The 21931-nt window shown below is 44.2% G+C and overlaps 1 protein-coding gene across 10 annotated transcripts in view; it reads right to left on the bottom strand.

Annotated features, from left to right (window-relative positions):
* The window catches only part of lifra (LIF receptor subunit alpha a), a 280918-nt gene that overhangs the window by 56689 nt on the left and 202298 nt on the right, over positions 1–21931 (bottom strand). For all 10 annotated transcript variants that reach the window (XM_069883753.1, XM_069883832.1, XM_069883762.1 and 7 more), the window contains 3 exons: positions 13196–13471; positions 9339–9468; positions 3932–4098 (listed from right to left, as the gene is read on the bottom strand). In XM_069883753.1, coding sequence (XP_069739854.1) covers positions 3932–4098; positions 9339–9468; positions 13196–13471 — 573 coding nt within the window. The remainder of the gene's footprint in view (positions 1–3931; positions 4099–9338; positions 9469–13195; positions 13472–21931) is intronic.

The following is a 21931-nucleotide window of genomic DNA, read 5'->3' as shown; positions in this document are numbered from 1 at the left end:
AATCAGGAAGGTTCAGACTCTAGGTATTCATGGTGAAGTTGTGAACCAGATTTGACAATGACTGGATGGGAGAAGTCAGAGAGTAGTGGTGGATGATTGCTTCTCAGACTGGAAGTCTGTAACTAGTAGTGTGCCTCATGGATCGGAGCTGGGACCATTGTGGTTTGTCATCTATATCAATAATCTGGATGATAATATGGTAAATTGGATCAGCAAATTCTTTGGTTCATAGTTAAATCTCATATCTCCTTCTTCCAAATTCTCTGGTTCCAGGCAATTCTTATACTGTGCACAGAATTTAACATGTATAAAGTTCACCAGGCTTTAGTGCTTGAAAGGTAAATGTTTACCGCTCAGAAAGGTTCTTGTAGGGTTTGCAGAGAGAGATTTGTTGTACCAGGATTTCCACAACTGAGGTACCACCATTAGTCACCTCAAGGTCTCGCTGATGAAACTTGCCCATCAGGGTTTTCCAGATGGTAACCTCTTTCTTCAGGTTACCACCACAGAGTTCCTTTCTGTTTCTCTTATTCCAAGAAAAACATCAGAAAAACTACCAGCCATCCGCTGCTCTGGAACTTTGTGTTTCCAACCAGCTCTTCCTGGCTTGTTTCACCCGTGACTGTTCAGTCTCTTTTCAGTGCCACACACCAGCTGAGAGGCCTCGTCTTGTCTCCCTCTCCCTCTCTCTCCCCAACTGAGACTAGCAGAAAGTCCATGTGACTCTCTCACTTGCAAAACCCCCACCTTCTTCAGCAAACAACAGGAGTTCTTCTCCTTGGTCAAGATGTTGTCTTAGATAAACAAAACCCAGGAGTGACCTTTCTGTGAACACTTTGCAGAAAGGAACTTGTAGCCAGTTTGTCTCCTCCAAAACAATGGTCTTTCATTTCATTTCATGATGTCAGTTCAATTAGCATCTACTTGTGAAATGTGCATCAGATTCTCCAGATATCCTGCAATGTTACTAAATATGAATTCTTGAGTCTTTCAAATAAGATCTGTTTTAAAATGTGTAAATGTATGTAACCTACTCTCAATTTTACCAAATTCCCAAATATTTGTAGTCCATTACACCCTACGGCTGCTACCTTGCTTTTAAACCTGACAGGAACATATAAACTCTGTACTCTCAAAATTTCACCTTTGAAGATCCTCCACATCCTCGCCCAAAAACAACTTATCCCAATCCACGCATTCTAAATCATTTCTCACTTCCTCAAAGTTAACCTTTCTCCAATTTAGAATCTCAACCCAAGGCCCAAGTCTATCCTTCTCCATAATTAACTTGAAACTAATGGCATTATGATCACTGGACCCAAAATGTTCCCCTACAAATATTCTGTAACTGTCCTGTCTCGTTCCCTTAAGGAGATCCAGTATTGCATTCTCTCTAGTTGGTGCTTTCATATATTAATTTAGAAACATTTTCTGAAGGCATTTGACAAATTTCAAGCCATCCAGCCCTTTTACAGTATAGCAGTCCTCGTCAATAGGTGGAAAACTAAAATCTCCTACTATCACAACCTTATGTTTCCTGCAGCTTTCTACTATCTCTCAATAGATTTGCTCTGTGGCAGCCCACTCTCTCATGGCGAACCGACCCCGCATGTAACACCACGTGGCGTGGCAGCCATGGGAAGATGGCGCTGTCAGGGTTTCTCCCTGTCTCAACTCTCCTGCACAGCGCACGCCTGGGGCAGCGATTATGCATAAGGTGACTGAGCTCCTGCTGCCTTTAAAAGTGTGCACGCTGAATTTGAATAAAAACGGTAATTAATAACTTTCAATGTGGTGGCTGAGTCTTTCTTGGCTGTGTCAGCACTACATTGGTGACCCCTTTGAACCCAGATGCCTCTCTGGTCTCAAGAACAAGGATCCGGCAGAGATCAATGCCGTTGCCATCAAACTGCCCCCCTTCTGGACCCATCACCTGTGTACGTGGTTCGGGCAGGCGGAAGCGCAGTTTCAACTGAGGAACATTTCAGCAGATGCCACGATGTTCTACCACGTCGTGAGCGTGCTGGACGAAGAAACGGCAGCCAGGGTGGACGATCTAATACACAACCCACCGGCCGAGGGTAAATATCCTGCCCTCAAGAACCTGCTCCTTGGCACTTTCGGGCTCTCCCCTCAGCAGCGTGCCTCTAGGCTCCTACACTTCGACGGGCTTGGGGACTGCACACCTAATGGACGAGATACTGGGACTGGCAGAGGATCACAAACCTTGTTTACTATTCCGTCAGATCTTCCTCGAGCAGATGCCTGGGGACATCCAACCACTCTTGGTGTATGAGCACTTCATGGATCCACGCAGAGTCGCAGCCCGAGTGGAAACCCTCTGGTGCACCAAGAGGGAGAATGAAGCAGCCCTTAGTCAGGTTGTGCGACCAAGAGCCAGCCGGCCGCAACAGTCCCCCAAGCACAAGCCAGAGGAGCACCATTCCACCTGTTGCTTTTACCATCAGCGCTGGTGAGTGCAAGCTCGTAAGTGCCAACAACTGTGTGCCTACCAGGGGAAACGACCCGGCCGGTCATTGTTGATGGCTGGCCACATGGACAGCCTCCTTCACATTACCGACAATTCCACCGGCCGACGTTTCCTGGTGGACACAGGAGCGGAGCTGAGCGTCCTGCCCACACCATCCTCGAGACACGCAATTACCATAATATACCATCATAAAGGGGTACACGCTGAATTTGAATAAAAACTGTCATTAACGACTTTCATTGTGGTGGCTGAGTCTTTTTTGGCTGTGTCCAATTCTCGTTGATGATTGGACGGTCTATAATACAACCCCATGAGTGTGGTCATACCTTTCCTGTTCCACCCACAGTCACAGTAGACGAGTCCTCTCGTCTGTCCTGCCTGAGCACAGCTGTGATATTTTCCGACAAGCAATACCACTCCTCCTCCTCCTTTCATCATCCCACTCCACCCCCCCACCCCTCAATTCTATGGCATCTAAAGCAACAGAAGCCAGAACATTGAGGTGCCAGTTATGCCCTTTAGCAACTAAGCTTCACTAATGGCCACAATATCATAATTCCATGTGCCAATCCAAGCTCTAAGCTCGTCTCCCTTTCCTACAATATGCCTCGCATTGAAATAGATGCACCTTAGTCTAACAGTGCATGCAATTTTCACATCATCTTTTTCCTCCTCTACTCTTCTCTCTGCTCTGGCAGTCTAGTTTCCATCCCCCTTCAAATCTAGTTTAAACCCACTGGAGCAACACAAGCAAACCTTCCCGCACGGATATTAGTCCCCCTCCAGTTCAGATGCAAACCATTCCATTGGGATAGGTCCCACCTTCCCTGGTAGAGAGCTCAATGATCCCAAAACCTTAAGCCCTCCTTGGATCATTGGGCTCTCTTCCAGGGAAGGTGGAACTTGTTCCAGGAACACAGAAGGCTGCCAAGTCCATCATAGATTCTGACTTCCACTTCAATGCAGATATGTATGTGAGACACTGTCTCAAGAAGGGAGTCATCATCATAAAGGACCCCCATCACCCTGGTCACAAACTCTTCTCAATGCTAGCTTCCAGAAGAATGTACAGAAGTTCTCGGGTCAGGAACAGTTTTTATCCCACAGCTAAGAGTCTCTTGAACCTTCCTGTCCTGTCCTAACCCTAAAACTAGTCCAGCACAAAGAAAACAGTTGATTTTTTTGTGCACTGACTGCAGCTGTATATATCCTTTTTATATTCATTATTTCTTTTTATGATGGTATATTATGGTAATTGCGGTTAATGTATCTTGTGTCCCAGTGGAACTGCAGAAAGTCAGATTTTGGTGCATGTACTTGGGTACATGATAATAAACTCTAATTACTCAATCTGGCCAGAATATTGCAGAAGTGTCACATGCAAAGGTGAAACATATCGAAATTTTTAAAATAGACCTTGGTTTGAATTGATTTACTTACAAACTCGAGTTGGGTCCACAGTGATGCTAGACTGTGCTTCCCCCAGTGGGTTTTTTGCATGTATTGATATATTGGTTTCACCACTCCTATTTAAAATTGGAAAACTGCACCAGTTAAGTGAATATCCCTTGGAATCTTTCTCACATGGAAAAGAGTTCTGTGAAGACCTAAAAAAACAAAGGAAATAAAATAACTTGGGCACAATTTCACAAGCTTAAAAGGAGTAAGTAACATGTTAGCTATATTGTTTGAAATGGAAGTGATGTTGAATCCATTGAGTTAATTACCCTCTCTTGAAATAATCTCATGGGATCTGTTTACCTACCAGAGCTGGTAGATGGTACAATGAGGAACACAGCCCTAATATTTGACAATGAGACTCCTGCATTATTGATGTGTACTTTTAGAACATAGAACATTACAGAACTGCACATGAAGTTGTGCCGACCAATATTGTGACTGATATTACAACCTTATGCCTGTTACAGAGCTATGGCTGACTCAAGGATAGGATTGGCAGGTACTGGAGTTTAAATGTTTTAAAAGGGATAGGATGGGGAAGTAGCATTACTGGTCAGAGACAGTAATCACAACTGCAGAAAGAGAGGATATGGAGGGAGTGACTATTGAGTTGGTGTGGTGGAAGTCAGAAGTAGGAAGGGAGCAATCTCTGTATTGCCCTTGGCACCCTGAGGAACAGACTAGCAGGCAGATTTTCAAATGGAGCAGAAATAACAGGTTTGCTGTTTTGGGAGACTTCAACTTCCCAAATATTGATGGGTACTTCCTGAATGTAAAAGTGATAGATTGGGCAGAATTTGTCAGGTGTGTCCAAGAAGGATTCCTGACAGTGCGTAGACCGTTTGACTAGAGGAGAGGCCAGACTGGATCTAGTACTGGGCAATCAACCTGGTCAGGTTGCAGATCTCTCAGTGGGGGAGCATTTCAGTGAGAATAACCACAACTCCCTGAGCTTTAGCATATTTATGGACAAGGATAAAAGGGGACAAAATGGGAAAATGTTTTTTAGGTAAGGACCAATAATGAAAGGATGAAGCAGGAACTAGGGATGATAAATTGGGCACAGATGTTCACGGGAGAAAGCACAGAAGTCATGTGGAGAATGTTCAGGGACCACTTGCGAGGGGTTTTGAATAGGTTTGCCCCACTGAAACAGTGAAACGATGGTTGACAAAACAGGTGAGGCAGCTAGCTAAGAGGGAGAAGGAAGCATATATTAGATTTAGGAAACAGGAAGGGCATATGGAAAGTATATGATAGCCAGGAAGGAGCTTAGGAGAGGTCGAAGAGGGCATGAGAAGGCCTTGGCAAGTAGGATTACGGAAAGCGCTCCATGAAGAAAAGAAGAATGACGAGAGTGAAGGTACTTAATGATAAAGGAGGCAACGTGTCTGGAAGTGGAGGAGGTTGGGGATTTCCTAAATGAATACTTTCCTACAGTATTCACCAAAGGAAAAGACCTTGGTCATGGTGAGGTCAGAATAGAACAAGCTTATGTGGACCATGTTGTGATTAAGATAGAGGAATTGTTGGATCTTCTTAAAAAAACATGAGAATTGATAAGTCCCCAGGACCAGAAGAAATATACAACAGGTTGCTAATGGGAAGGGAGGGAAGAGACCTTTTATTTCAAAGATTCCTATTGAAAACACTTTCTGAAAGACTGGAAGAAAATATTTTTGATCACTTTTATGGACTGTGTTTGTGCCAGTTTCAGTCTGCTCCTCATGAATATGAGAACACATCCTAATTTAACATACTCAGTAGAAGGGCAAGAAAGGTTGTAATGGTTAGCGCAATGCTATTAGAGTGCCAATGTGTGATGAATCTGTGTCATGCTGTCAGTCTTTCGCTGTACTTAGTCTCCTCTACTGACATTGGATGTGTATTACCTCTACCACTAAAGACACTCCCCTTGGCTAGAACTGTGTACGCACCCATTATCATTCCTTATTGTACTACTGAGTTTCTACTAATAAAAGCCATGATTCCTGGTTAACTACACAGCCTTCAATTTCTTCATTAACTGGCACTTCACAATGACATGGATTCGAATCTGGCGCTGTCTGTGAGGAGCTTGTATGTTCACCCTGTTTCAGCGTAGGATTCCTCTGGGTGCTTTGGTTTCCTCCCACCCTTCAAAATGTACAGGGGTTGAAGGTTAATTGGGGTATTTGCCCACTAATGGCTTGTGAGCCAGAAGGCCTGTTACCTTACTGTATGTCTAAATTTTAAAATTTTAAATAGTATAATGGAAAGTCATGCTCCTTCTACAAGGGTTACCATTCAAAGATCAAACTCAGGCACACTGTTGAAAAGCTTTCTGGGCACACTGTTTGGAATTTCTGGGCAGATGCAATCATCAAGGCTCCACACCACCCAGCACACGCTCTGCTCTCGCTGCTGCCATCAGGAAAGGGGTATCGGTGCCACAAGGTTCAGGAACAGCTGCTACCCCTCCACCATCAGATTCCTCAACGACAAACTCAAGCAGAGACTCATTTAAGGAGCTTACTTGAGCACTTTATTGATTTTCTTTTGTTCTCTCTTCATTGCATAGTCAGTTTGTTTACATTTGTTATCTGTTTACAGTTCTTTTACTTGTTTTCCATGTTTACGCCTTGAACAGCTAATTTTTGGTCTACTGACTAGTGGTAATTCTGCCACGCCCACAGGAGAAAGGAATCTCAGGGCTGTATGTGATGTCATGTATGTTCTCTGACAATAAATCTGAAATCTGTTAATAGCTGTTTGATATTGACAATGAGAGAATTCAGCAGGTAGTGATACTGCCTCACAGCTCCCTCCACTCTGGTTTAATCTGGCCTCCAGTGCTGACAGGAGTCTTCACGCTCTCCCCATGTCAACACAGATTTCTTCTGAGTGGTCCAGCATCCTCCACCCTGGTTTAATCTGAACTCCAGTGCTGACAGGAGTTTTCACCCTCTCCCCATGTCAACACAGATTTCTTCTGAGTGGTCCAGCATCCTCCACCCTGGTTTAATCTGAACTCCAGTGCTGACAGGAGTTTTCATGCTCTCTCCATGTCAACACAGGTTTCTTCTGAGTGGTCCAGCATCCTCCACCCAGGTTTAATCTGGCCTCCAGTGCTGACAGGAGTCTTCACGCTCTCCCCATGACAACACAGGTTTCTTCTGAGTGGTCCAGCATCCTCCACCCTGGTTTAATCTGGCCTCCAGTGCTGACAGGAGTTTTCACCCTCTCCCCATGTCAACACAGATTTCTTCTGAGTGGTCCAGCATCCTCCACCCTGGTTTAATCTGAACTCCAGTGCTGACAGGAGTTTTCATGCTCTCTCCATGTCAACACAGGTTTCTTCTGAGTGGTCCAGCATCCTCCACCCAGGTTTAATCTGGCCTCCAGTGCTGACAGGAGTCTTCACGCTCTCCCCATGACAACACAGGTTTCTTCTGAGTGGTCCAGCATCCTCCACCCTGGTTTAATCTGAACTCCAGTGCTGACAGGAGTTTTCATGCTCTCCCCATGTCAACACAGGTTTCTTCTGAGTGGTCCAGCATCCTCCACCCTGGTTTAATCTGAACTCCAGTCCTGACAGGAGTTTTCATGCTCTCCCCATGTCAACACAGATTTCTTCTGAGTGGTCCAGCATCCTCCACCCTGGTTTAATCTTAACTCCAGTGCTGACAGGAGTTTTCACCCTCTCCCCATGTCAACACAGATTTCTTCTGAGTGGTCCAGCATCCTCCACCCTGGTTTAATCTGAACTCCAGTGCTGACAGGAGTTTTCACCCTCTCCCCATGTCAACACAGGTTTCTTCTGAGTGGTCCAGCATCCTCCACCCTGGTTTAATCTGAACTCCAGTCCTGACAGGAGTTTTCATGCTCTCCCCATGTCAACACAGATTTCTTCTGAGTGGTCCAGCATCCTCCACCCTGGTTTAATCTGAACTCCAGTGCTGACAGGAGTTTTCATGCTCTCCCCATGTCAACACAGGTTTCTTCTGAGTGGTCCAGCATCCTCCACCCTGGTTAAATCTGAACTCCAGTGCTGACAGGAGTCTCCATGCTCTCCCCATGTCAACACAGATTTCTTCTGAGTGGTCCAGCTCCATCCACCCTGGTTTAATCTGGCCTCCAGTGCTGACAGGAATCTTCACGCTCTCCCCATGACAACACAGGTTTCTTCTGAGTGGTCCAGCATCCTCCACCCTGGTTTAATCTGAACTCCAGTGCTGACAGGAGTTTTCATGCTCTCCCCATGTCAACACAGGTTTCTTCTGAGTGGTCCAGCATCCTCCACCCTGGTTTAATCTGAACTCCAGTCCTGACAGGAGTTTTCATGCTCTCCCCATGTCAACACAGGTTTCTTCTGAGTGGTCCAGCATCCTCCACCCTGGTTTAATCTGAACTCCAGTGCTGACAGGAGTTTTCATGCTCTCCCCATGTCAACACAGGTTTCTTCTGAGTGGTCCAGCATCCTCCACCCTGGTTTAATCTGGCCTCCAGTGCTGACAGGAGTCTTCACACTCTCCCCATGTCAACACAGGTTCTTCTGAGTGGTCCAGCTCCCTCCACCCTGGTTTAATCTGGCCTCCAGTGCTGACAGGAGTTTTCACGCTCTCCCCATGTCAACACAGGTTTCTTCTGAGTGGTCCAGCTTCCTCCACCCTGGTTTAATCTGGCCTCCAGTGATGACAGGAGTCTCCACACTCTCCCCATGTCAACACAGGTTTCTTCTGAGTGGTCCAGCTCCCTCCACCCTGGTTTAATCTGGCCTCCAGAGCTGACAGGAGTCTCCACACTCTCCCCATGTCAACAGGGTTCTTCTGAGTGGTCCAGCTCCCTCCACCCTGGTTTAATCTGGCCTCCAGAGCTGACAGGAGTCTCCATGCTCTCCCCATGTCAATACAGGTTTCTTCTGAGTGGTCCAGCTCCCTCCACCCTGGTTTAATCTGGCCTCCAGTGCTGACAGGAGTCTTCACGCTCTCCCCATGTCAACACAGGTTTCTTCTGAGTGGTCCAGCTCCCTCCACCCTGGTTTAATCTGGCCTCCAGAGCTGACAGGAGTCTCCACACTCTCCCCATGTCAACAGGTTTCTTCTGAGTGGCCAGCTCCCTCCACCCTGGTTTAATCTGGCCTCCAGTGCTGACAGGAGTCTCCACACTCTACCCATGTCAACAGGTTTCTTCTGAGTGGTCCAGCTCCCTCCCACATCCCAAAAATGTGTGGCTTTGTATGTTTATTCACCATTTTCTCACCAACCTGGAGTGTAGGTGAAAGAAAGGTCACAGGGAAACAAGTGGAGGGATGGAATTCCGAAGAAAGCTGAATAGTCTTCTTGTACATAAGAAAACAAAATACCTGATGAACATGTTTACAAAAAGAGTTGATCCAGTAACTTACCCATTGAAGAATCTATAGATCGTTCTACGCTTTGAGAAGAGCCGAGTTAACCTTCCAGGGTCCCACATACAGATTAGGGTTTGTAAATCACGTGTTTCACAGCTGAGATTTTTTGGTGCATCAGGCGGATCTAAATTAAAAGTTGAAAATAATAAAACAATTACACGGGTATTTTTTAGAATAAACATGAAAGGCAAGTTATCACTTTTTTTAAGAACAAGGAAATCAGAGAAGCAGGGCAATCGGCTGCTGAAGCCGACCGCACCATTCAATGCTGATCTGCCCTGGACCTCAACTCTATTACTGTCCCAGTCCCCTATTACCCTCAATTCCCCATTTTTCAAAAATGTATATACCTCCACCTTGAATACCTCGTATGTTCTCCCCTCCAGAAAGCTTTGGGATTGAGAATTCCATAGATTCACGATTCCTTGCAAAACAGGTTTCTATGCACCTTTGTGTTAAATGATTGCTACCTTATCTTGCACTCTCAATGGAGTGTCTCCCAATAAGTGATTTTATTTTCTACTCTGACAATCCCACTTGGTGTCATTTACAAAATCGCAAAACCATAAGATATAGGAATAGAAGGAGGCCATTTGGTCCATCGAGTCCACATTGCCATTTCATCATAATCTGATCCCTTCTCCCACTCAGACACACTCCCCTGCCTTCTCTCCATAACCTTTAATATCCTGATTATTCAGATGCCGTATCAATCCCTGTCTTAAATACCTGGGCTCCACAGTCACCCGTGTTAGCAATTCCAGAGGTTCATCACTCTTTAGCAAAATTAATTCCTTTGTATCTCTGTTTTAAATAGCGCCCTTCAATCCTGAAGTTGTGCCTCTTGGCCTCTACCACAGGAAACAACTTTGTCACATCTACTCTATCCAGGCCTTTCAATGTACAAAATGCTTCTAAGGCATCTCCCCTTATTCTTCTGAACTCCAAGGTGTGCTGTCAAGTGTTCCTCATGTGCTAATCCCTTCCTCGTAGGAATCATTCTTGTAAATCTTCTCTGAACCCTCTCCAATACCATCTCATCCTTTCTTAAACAAGGAGCCCAAAACTGAACCCAGTACTCCAAGTGAAGCCTCACCAGTGTCTTATCAAGCCTCAACATCACATCCCTGCTTTTGTATCTGTTACAAGCCCAAAGTACTCAAGATGCAGTGGCACCAGAAATTCACCAAGACAATGGCTACTTAAAAAACTGGTTTTATTTTCTTAATGCAGAATAATAAGCTCAATCCTTAATTTGTTGCTATTAACTTAACTCCCTTCTAATTCCAAGTGCATGTGTATGTAATGTTTATGTGTTCAGGAAAGTTCTTTTTCACTGTCTAATCATTCACTTTTCACTTCTCCAAGTTGACTGGTATCAGGCAAGCTTCCATACTGTGCACAGAATGAAACAGATATTATATTCACCAGGTTCTGGTGCTTTGTTACAGTTCAGGAAGGTCTTGGTTGGTTTCAGAAAGATGCTTGTTGTTCATTGGACACACAAAATGATCTCCTTCAATCAGCAACTGAAGTTTCTTATGGAAGAAACTTGCCCCCTCTTGGGTTTTTTTTTCCAAAAGGTGACCTCTTCTCCCAGGTTACCACAAAGAGTTCTTTTTTTCCCCCTATTTCAAGAGAAACATAATAACCAGCCACAACCTCTGCAATTGACTACAGAGTAGTCTGAATAGGCTGAACTCAGAACTCAAAACTCGTCTTGAAATGAGGTCTGGCAGCGAGTCTGCCAACTTGCAGCCTTCACCACAAACTGCTGCAGAATACTCTCAGTCACTCTGACTCCCAAAAATTGGATGCTTTCTCTGTGTTTGCAAAACCACATGGCTGTCCTCGGACAACAATCTTCAACCAGAAATGTAAAACTTTGGTACAAGTCCAACAGCTGAAGATTTCTCAGTTCTTGAGACTGGACACTGTTCAAACATGCTGGTCCATTAACATCTACTTGTGAAACTCTCACAAGCACTTCCCAACTACAGGCACGAAGACTACTCTTAGATGGCTCTTGCATGGCAAGTAAGATGCTTGTGAAATGTGTCCTATTAACTAAACCTCACAATCTTACCATTTTAAGTTACATTTTATCATAATTTTATTAACTTATTCTGTGAATGCCAACATATACCTTCTTCTCCACCGACTCAACCTGGTGGATAACCTTTAGGGTATCCTGCACGAGGGCTCCCACATCCCTTTGAATCTCCGAATTTTGAATTTGCCCCCATCCAAATACTGATCTGCCTTTTTAATTCCTTCTACCAAAGTGCAGGACGTAACATTTTTCAACATTGCATTGTGAAGGAATACTTGGGAATGTTTTTGGGAGATAAATTGGTAACATTAGAGCAGGTTACATACATATACACACTTCAAAACAGACCTTATTTGAAATACTGGAGATTTCATATTCAGTGACTTTACAGAAGTTATGGAGAATGCTGTGGAGATTTCACAAGTGGTTGTTAATTGAAGTGAATGAATGAATTGTCTTTAAACCACAGCAAGAGACAGGCCGTCTCCTAATACCTCTTCACAGAAAGGTCAAAACAGATGGACCAAAAGACAAACTCCTAATGTGTGCTGGAGAAGGTCAGGGGTTTGCAAGTGAGAGAGAGAAGGACATGCTGCCTGGCAGTTTGAGTCTCAGAGAGAGAGACAGACAAACAGAAGGGAGTCTTGGATTGTGAGTGACAAAGAAAGCTGTAACAAGACAGGAGAAGCTCGTTGGAACTGAAACAGAAGCTCCAGAGTGGCGGATGGCTGGAAGTGCTATTTGTCTGATATTTCTCTTGGAATAAGTGGAACAGAAAGGAACTCTGTGGTAGCCTGAAAGAAAGGTTATCATCTGGAGAATCCTGATGGGGCAAGTTTCATCAGCAAGACATTGAGGTGAACTACACATCTCTCTCTGCAAACCTACAAGAACTTTCCTGAGCAGTAAACATTTACCTTTTGAGCACCAAAGCCTGGTGAACTTTATCGATGTTAAATTCTGTGCACAGTATAAGAATTGCCTGCAACCAGTGAACTTGGAAGAATGAGAAGTGAGATTGAACTGTGAACCAAAGAACTTTTCTTAAATTTACACACACATTACTTTCACGTGCGGTTAAATTAGGTTAGTTAAGTTAATAGAGATAAGTTAAAGTTTGATTATATTTTCATGTTTAAAGATAATTAAAAACAACTTTTGTTTAAGTAACCATTTGTCGTGGTGAATATCTATCGCTGCTGGGTTTTGGGGTCCTTTGGGCTCGTAACATTTTTTCAATTGCTACTTTTTTGCCAATTCTCCTAATCTGTCCATGTTTCTATGCAACCTTTTCATTTCCTCCCCATTATCTGACCCCCCCTACCCATCAGGCACTTTCAGGTGGCCAATTGCCCCACATGTAAAGTCGCATGCAGCTGTTTTGAGGCCACCTGAATGTGCAGGAGGTACTCTTGAGGCGAGCTACATAACCCTCCTCCGAGAGGGATAATCAGCTCAGCTCAGTGGCTCCCTCAGCCACCTGAATGCAGCTGGCTGAAAGCGGATGTTAAAGGGTCAGGCTGCTAATCACAGCTGACACTGGGCAGGAGTTGTGCTCAGAGCCGCATCCTGTGCAGCTGTGTCCTTCAGGTGGCCAGCGTTGCACTTTAAATGCTGCCACCTGAACGGCAATTTAAAGGGGCACTTCTTAGCGTAGAATACACCTTAAAAAGCCTATCTTTGCATCATCTGCAAAATTAAACACTGTATGTTTGAATAAGGTTACCCCTCATTCTTCCAATTTCCAAGAAATGAACTCGCAATAGAGAGATATAGGTCTGGTTTTCTCTGTACTTACAGCCAATAAATACGGTTGCTCCTCCATAACCATTCAAGGTTGAAGTACAAATGATATTTGTTCCAGATTCTATTGATGGAGGGATATTCTTCACCTTGATTGCAAGGCTCCTGTTGCTTAATTCAATGGTTGTTACATTCCAATCGTGGAAAATTAATGACTCCGCACGTTGTTGTTTACCAACTACACAGCAAAATGTTGGACTAGTACCTGCTTCCAGAACAGTTCCATCCACAGGATAGATCATGATGTGGGTTTCGTTAGACACATCCAAGCCTGGAAACAATATCACACCATATATATTAACACTTACAATTGCTTATGCACTGTCATTAAAACATAGAACCATACACCACCACAGCACAGAAACAGGCCCTTCAGCTCATCTGGTCGGTGCCAAACTATTATTCAGCCTCGTCCCACTGACCTGCACAAGGACCATATCCTTCCATAGCGCTCCTATCAATGCACCATTCCAATTTTTAAATGTCAACATTGAGCCTGCATTCACTTCTTCAGCTGAGAGTTCATTCCACACTTTCAGCGTGAAAACTTCCCCCTAACGTTCCCCAAAATCTCTCACCTTTCACGCTTAAGCCACGTCCTCTAGTTCTTGGCTCACCAAACCTTAGGGGAAATGCTTGTTTAGATTTACTCTGTCTATACCTGTCATAATTTTGGATAACTCGACCAAATCTTAACGTTCCAGGAAACAAAGACCTAACCTGTTTAACCTTTCCCTATAACTTAGTTCCTCAAGTCCCAGCAACATCCTTGTAAATTTTTTCTACACTCTTTCAATCTTCAAGTCAAGTCGTCACCTTTATTTATCATTCATACTGTGCTCACACGGTAAAGATGAGATAGCTTTTCTCCAGGACCATGGGTTGAAACAAGCCATGAAAGACCTCAACAATGAAGACGCTGTTTACATCCGGTACCGCACGGATGGCAGTCTCTTCAAGCTGAGGCGCATGCAAGCTCACACCAAGACACAAGAGAAACTTGTCCGTGAACTACTCTTTGCAGACGATTCCGCTTTAGTTGCCCATTCAGAGCCAGCTCTTCAGCGCTTGACGTCCTGTTTTGCGGAAACTGCCAAAATGTTTGGCCTGGAAGTCAGCCTGAAGAAAACTGAGGTCCTCCATCAGCCAGCTCCCCACCATGACTACCAGCCCCCCCACATCTCCATCGGGCACACAAAACTCAAAACGGTCAACCAGTTTACCTATCTCGGCTGCACCATTTCATCAGATGCAAGGATCGTCAACAAGATAGTCAACAGACTCGCCAAGGCAAAGAGCGCTTTGGAAGACTACACAAAAGAGTCTGGAAAAACAACCAACTGAAAAACCTTACAAAGATTAGCGTATACAGAGCCGTTGTCATACCCACACTCCTGTTCGGCTTCGAATCATGGGTCCTCTACCGGCAGTACCTAAGGCTCCTAGAACGTTTCCACCAACGTTGTGTCCGCTCCATCCTCAACATTCATTAGAGCGACTTCATCCCTAACATCGAAGTACTCGAGATGGCAGAGGCCGACAGCATCGAATCCATGCTGCTGAAGATCCAACTGCGCTGGGTAGGTCATGTCTCCAGAATGGAGGACCATCACCTTCCCAAGATCGTGTTATATGGCAAGCTCTCCACTGGCCACTGTGACAGAGGTGCACCAAAGAAGAGGTACAAGGACTGCCTAAAGAAATCTCTTGGTGCCTGCCACATTGACCACCGCCAGTGGGCTGATCTCGCCTCAAACCATGCATCTTGGCGCCTCACAGTTTGGCGGGCAGCAACCTCCTTTGAAGAAGACCGCAGAGCCCACCTCACTGACAAAAGACAAAGGAGGAAAAACCCAACACCCCACCCCAACACACCAATTTTCCCCTGCAACCGTGTCTGCCTGTCCCGCATCGGACTTGTCAGCCACAAACGAGCCTGCAGCTGACGTGGACATAACCCCTCCATAAATCTTCGTCCGTGAAGCCAAGCCAAAGAGAGAAGAAAGAAGATCAAATAGAAGTTAAAGTAACCAATGGTTTTTGTACCTTCCTATTAATTTGTTTTTAGCTAAAATTCCTTTTATTGAGAGGCTAATAATTTACCATATTTCTGCCCATGAATATAGAATTGTTCAATTGGATGAGTAGAAAATAAATCAGGCCTACTTCCTTATCTTCTGTCGTTTTCATCGCTTCTTTGTTGACCTTTGTAGGTTTTTCTTTTTTCGGAGCCATCTTCAGATTTTTCTCCAACTGTTTAACTTTCTGTTTTTAATTGTTTTATATTAAGGCTTTACTTAATACTTTTCTCCAGAGAGGGCAGGTTATACCGGACCAGTAACTACTCCATCATGTGGCTTCCACCAATAAATGTAAAATTTTCGAAGCCTCCTTGATACACATATTTTGGTCATGTCCCAAATTAGGAAAATTTTGGACAGATATTTTAAAAACCTTTTTGGATATCTTCAGGATCAATCTTGAATCTGTTAATAGCAATATTTGGTTTCTCCAAGGATGAGAATATAAATTTAATGTCAAATTAAAGACAAGTTTCAGCATTTTCTACTTTGCTGGCCAGAAGAGAAATCCTGTTGAAATGGAAAGATGATTTTCCACCTACCCACTTGCAATAGTTATAGTCCACCATGTCCATTTTGAGTCTAGAGAAATTTAGACATAACATCAGGAATACTAAGATCACTTTTGATAAGACATGGGGTCCATTTATGGTTTATTATCACAATTTGAATAATTAAGGTACGAGGACACAGTAGATTGGTGTGCTTTGCTGAACCTCCAGAGGGTGCTGCTTGATTCCAAGGCTGCAAATAATATTAATTCAATCTTGTGCAACGGAAGGGTTAGAGCAACTTGTTTTTATTATTTAGTCTTTTTTCTTTTCCTCTTTTTCGTTTTTTCGGACAATAAATACTTATGGGTTTGATTGCATTTTCATGTACTATCATTAATATACAATATGAGAGTCAAAATAAATATATATTGTATTTGGATCTTTATGAACCTATTATCAATATGTTCTCGATTAAACTCAATAAAAATTTTACAAATGAAAAAGAATAGAAGTTAAGCACGTTAAAATATGAAGGTGTATACAAAGGAACATAGGAAGTAGGAACAGGAGTCGGCCAAAAATGGCCTATCGAGCCTGCTCCGCCATTCAATACGATCATGGCTGATCTAATTTATGACCTAACTCCACCAACCTGCCTTCTCCCCATATCCCCTAATTCCTCTATCATGTAAAAATTTATCTAACCAAATTTTAAATATGTTTAATGAAGCAGCCTCAACCACTTCCCTGGTTAGAGAATTCCAAACATTCTCTACTCTCTGGGAAAAACTATTTTTCCTCATCTCTGTCCTAAATCTACTCCCCCGAATCTTGAGACTGTGTCCTCTCGTTTTAGTTTCCCCGGCCAGCTCAAAAAACCTTCCTATATCTATCCTATCCATACCCTTCATAATCCTATATGTTTCTACAAGATCTCCTCTCGTTCTTCTGAACTCGAGCGAATACCATATCACCATATAACCACTTACAGCACAGAACAGGCCAGTTCGGCCCTACTAGTCCATGCCGTAGCAAATCCCCACCCTCCTAGTCCCACTGACCAGCACCCGGTCCATACCCCTCTAGTCCCCTCCTATCCATGTAACGATCCAGTCTTTCCTTAAATGTAACCAATGATCCCGCCTCGACCACGTCTACCGGAAGCTCATTCCACATCCCCACCACCCTCTGCGTAAAGAAATTTCCCCTCATGTTCCCCTTATAATTTTCCCCCTTCAATCTTAAACCATGTCCTCTAGTTTGAATCTCCCCCTTTCTTAATTAAAAAAGCCTATCCACATTTACTCTGTATGTTCCTTTTAAAATCTTAAACACCTCCATCAAGTCCCCTCTCAATCTTCTACGCTCCAGAGAAAAAAGCCCCAGTCTGCACAGCCTTTCCCTGTAACTCAGATCCTGAAATCCTGTCAACATTCTCGTGAACCTTCTCTGCACTCTCTCTATTTTGTTTATATCTTTCCTATAATTTGGTGACCAAAACTGTACACAGTACTCCAAATTTGGCCTCACCAATGCCTTGTACAATTTCATCATAACCTCCCTACTCTTGAATTCAATACTCCGATTTATGAAGGCCAACATTCCAAATGCCTTCTTCACCACACCATCTACCTGAGCCTTGAGGGTTCTATTTACCATAATTCCTAAATCCCTTTGTTGCTCTGCACTCCTCAATTGTCTACCATTCAATGTATATGACCTATTTAAATTCGCCTTTCCAAAATGTAGCACCTCACATTTATCTGTATTAAATTCCATCAGCCATTTCTCAGCCCACACCTCCAGCCTTCCTAAATAACCTTTTAATCTACGGTAATCTACCTCACTGTCCACAACGCCACCAATCTTTGTGTCATCCGCAAACGTGCTTATCCAATTCTCCACCCCTACATCCTGATCGTTAATATATATAACAAATAATAGAGGACCCAGGACCGAACCCTGAGGAACTCCACTAGTCACCAGCCTCCAATTGGACAAACAATTTTCTACCACTACTCTCTGACACCTCCCATCCAACCACTGCTGAATCCATTTCACTACCTCTTTATTTATACCTAATGCCTCCACCTTTTTTCCTAACCTCCTGTGGGGAACTTTGTCAAAAGCTTTACTAAAGTCCAAATAGACAACATCCACAGCTTTCCCTTCATCAACCTTTTTTGTAACCCCCCTCGAAGAACTTAATCAGGTTTGTCAAGCATGATCTACCCCTGACAAAACCATGCTGATTACTCCCTATCAATCCCTGTACCTCAAAAAATTTGTAAATAGCATCCCTCAGAACACTTTCCATCAACTTGCCCACCACAGACATCAGACTTACAGGCCTATAATTCCCAGGTTTGCATTTGGACCCTTTCTTAAACAGCAGAACCACATGCACCACTCTCCAATCCTTTGACACCACCCCCGTGGCCAGTGACATCCTAAATATCTCTGTTAATGGCCCCATTAACTGTCCACTAGCCTCCCTGAGTGTCCAAGGGAATATTTTGTCCGGTCCGGGAGATTTATCCACCTTTATCTTTTTCAACACAGCCATCACTACCTCCTCGGTTATCCTTATATGCTTCATGACCTCCCCACTATTTTTCTTTACCTCAACTGGTTCAATATTTTTTTCCCTAGTGAATACCAAGGCAAAGAAATCATTTAAAATTTCCCCCATTTCCTCCCACTTCTCACTCAGCCTACCCTCGCTATCTACAAGGGGTCCAATTTTATCCCTCACTAATCTTTTACTTTTAATGTACCTATAGAAACCCTTTGGATTTATTTTTACTCTGTCTGCCAAAGCCTCTTCATGCCTTTTTTTGGCCTTTCTAATTTATTTCTTAAGATTTAAGATTCCTTCTACACTCCTTGTAGTCCTCCTTCAACTTCTCAGCTCCCTGCTCTTTATACCTCTTGTACACCTCCCTTTTTCTCCTAACCAAATTTCCAATATTCCTCGAAAACCAAGCCTCCCTATCACTTCCAGCCGTTCCTTTGATCCTCACTGGGACATATCTACTCTGTACCCTCAAAATTTCTTTTTTGAATATCCTCCATTTTTCATTAACATCCTTACCTGAAAATATCCTGTCCCACTCAATACTCCCCAAATCCCTTCTTATTCCTTCGAAATTTGCTATTTTCCAATCCAGAACCTCAACTTTAGGCCCCTCCTTGTTCTTCCCTAAAACTACCCTAAAACTAACAGCATTATAATCAATAGACCCAATTGGTTCTCCAACATTAATGTCCACTACCTGACCTAGCTCGTTCCCTAACAGGAGATCCAGTATTACACCATCCCGAGTCGGTTCTTCTACTAACTGATTTAGAAAACAATCCTGAACACATTTAACGAACTCCAGCCCATCCAGCCCTCTAACCGTATGGGTATCCCAATCAATGTGTGGGAAGTTAAAATCTCCCATGATCACTACCCTATGATTCTCACACATATACCTTATCTCCCTACAAATTTGTTCCTCTAATTTTCTTGGCCCATTTGGTGGTCTGTAATACACCCCTATTAGCAACCTCTTGCCTCCTCCACCCCTCAATTCCACCCAAACAGCCTCACTGGCCGATCCCTCCAGACCATCCTGCCACCTCACGGCAGTAATGTCCTCCTTAACAAGCAGAGCAACTCCTCCTCCTTTTTTTTAGCACCTCATCTATCACATCTAAAACAAATGTATCCCGGAACATTAAGTTGCCAGTCCTGCCCCTCCTGTAGCCAGGTCTCACTAATTGCCACAATATCGTGACCCCAAGTATCTATCCATGCTCTCAGCTCAACTACCTTGTTCACTATGCTTCTTGCATTAAAAAATATGCATCTCAGAGAATGACCCTCACATATATTCTCTTTTTTACCTTCTACCCTAATCTCCATCCTACCTTTGTTATCTTTTTTATTCCTATCTAGGTGGCCATACTCCCTGGACACTGCTCTCACACTCTGTTCCCCACCCCCTAGACGATTTAATCTTTCATCACAAGTCAACCCCTTCATCCCAGGGATCAACCTAGTAAACCTCCTCTGGACCGTCTCCAAAGCCAGAATATTCTTCCTCAAATATGGAGACCAGAACTGGACTCAGTAATCCAGGTGCGGTCTCACCAGTACCTTATACAGTTGCGACATGACCTCCCTACTCCTGAATTCAATTCCTCTAGCGATGAAGGCCAATATTCCATTTGCCTTCTTAATAACCTGCTGCACCTACAACCTAACTTTTTGCGATTCATGCACAAGCCCTCCCAAGTCCCTCTGCACAACAGCATGCTGTAGTTTTTCACCCTTTAAATAATATTCAGTAAAAGTCCCTAGTACCCTATCCACATGTGTTCTTGGAGTTCAGGAGTCGATGGCTTGGGGTAAAAAAAAATGTTCCCCAACCAGGACTTAAGGGCCCGAGTGCTGCAGTACCTCCTGCTAGATGGCAGAAGAAAGAACATTTTACATGAGGGGTGTATAGAGTCCTTCACAATGTTTATTGCCTTTCACCTGCATCGAGTGTTGTAGCTGTTCTTCATGGTAGGACAGGGGTGTCAAACTCAAATTCACGGAGGGCCAAAATTAAAAACTTGGACTAAGTCGAGGGCCGAACTAAATATTTATTGAAAATTTCCAACAACATCTGCATGTTTTCTCTTCTTTCAACATATGTAATGTTAAACTTTTTCTTATTAAAATAAATGTTGAATAATAGTTTTGGATAAACTCTTTCATTGTCACTGGCCCATTTCCTTTGGAGATCTGAAACCCTGCACATGACGAGTCAATGAGGGATGATTAAAGCAGTGGTCTTCAAACTTTTTCTTTCCACCCACAGACCACCTTAAGCAATCCCTTACTAATCACAGAGCACCAATGGCACAGGGACGCGAGTGGAAAGAAAAAGGTTGAGAACTGTTGTATTGTGGTAACTCCACATCTGATTAGGTTAATTGTTAGGCAAGTGGTCAGAGAAGGACCCCCCCCCACCCCAAGAAAGGCTTAAATCACAGGAACAAAATAAGCTTCCGTCTCACTGCTCCCAATCTTACACACAGTCCTGATGTGGAATGTGGGGTCGCAGCTCCACGTTCACCCGAGTTCAGGTGCTGTCTGTGTGGAGTTTGTACGCTCTCCCCTTGTCTTGGACCAACAGGTCGGTCACCTGATAAAGGCACCCGAACCCCCCGTGGAAACGCCGGCGTCCGGGGCGGTGGAGGAATTGGCTGAGAAGAGCGCGTTTCTCCCACCCCCCTCCCATGGTTGGAGAGGGATTAAACTGCGATTTCACGGCGCCGGGCTCGTCTCCAACAAAAGAAGCGGGAGGCAGGGTCCGCCGCGCACGGAGCGAGGGGGAAGGCATCGCCAACGAGACGTTCGGTCTGGTGTCGCTGCTGAAGCGCAGACCCAGCGAGAATGGTCCCCAACTCCAGCCGCGTCTGTGTGTCCGGGAGCCGGGCGGGCTGAGTGCGGCGCTCCGATCCCCGGGATTTGGGACTCTGAGATCCCTCCACACCTCCGGCGTCTTCATTTTCACCTTTAGTGTGCATGCGCTATACTGGCGCGGTGGCCAGCGGGCCAACTCTAATATACATTTAATATGATCTTGCGGGCCAAATATAATTATATCGCGGGCCAAATTTGGCCCGCGGGCCAGAGTTTGACATGTGTGTGGTAGGAAGAGAGCCCCCACTGAACATTTCCGCAGGATCTTGCGTTCCGAGGAGGTACAGCTTCCAAACCAGGAAGTGATGCAGTTACATCTTCTGTAGAATGTAATGAGGACAGAGGCTGGAAGATAAACTTTCCTCAGCCTTCGCAGGAAGTAGAAGCACTGCTGGGCTTTCTTGGCTATGGAGCTGGTGTTAAGGGACCAGGTGAGATTCTCTGCCAAGTCCAATCCAAGGAACTTATTGATACCTTTCCTGGAGGTAGTTGACCAAAAATGCATGCAATATTGTAAATTTGGCCTCAACAATGTCTTGTACAACTTCACCATACATCCCTACTCCTATGCTCAATACTTTGATTCATGAAGGCCAATCGTGCCAAAAGCTCTCTTCAAGCCCCTATCAAGTTCAAGTTTATTATCATCTGAATGTACAAGTACAACCCGACGATTGTGTTCACTGCTCCTTGGT

Source organism: Narcine bancroftii, chromosome 1 (assembly GCF_036971445.1).
Source record: "Narcine bancroftii isolate sNarBan1 chromosome 1, sNarBan1.hap1, whole genome shotgun sequence".
NCBI classification, from domain to species: Eukaryota; Metazoa; Chordata; class Chondrichthyes; order Torpediniformes; family Narcinidae; genus Narcine; species Narcine bancroftii.
Note: the sequence above shows the minus strand (reverse complement) of the source record. Positions and strands in the feature narration are given on the sequence as shown.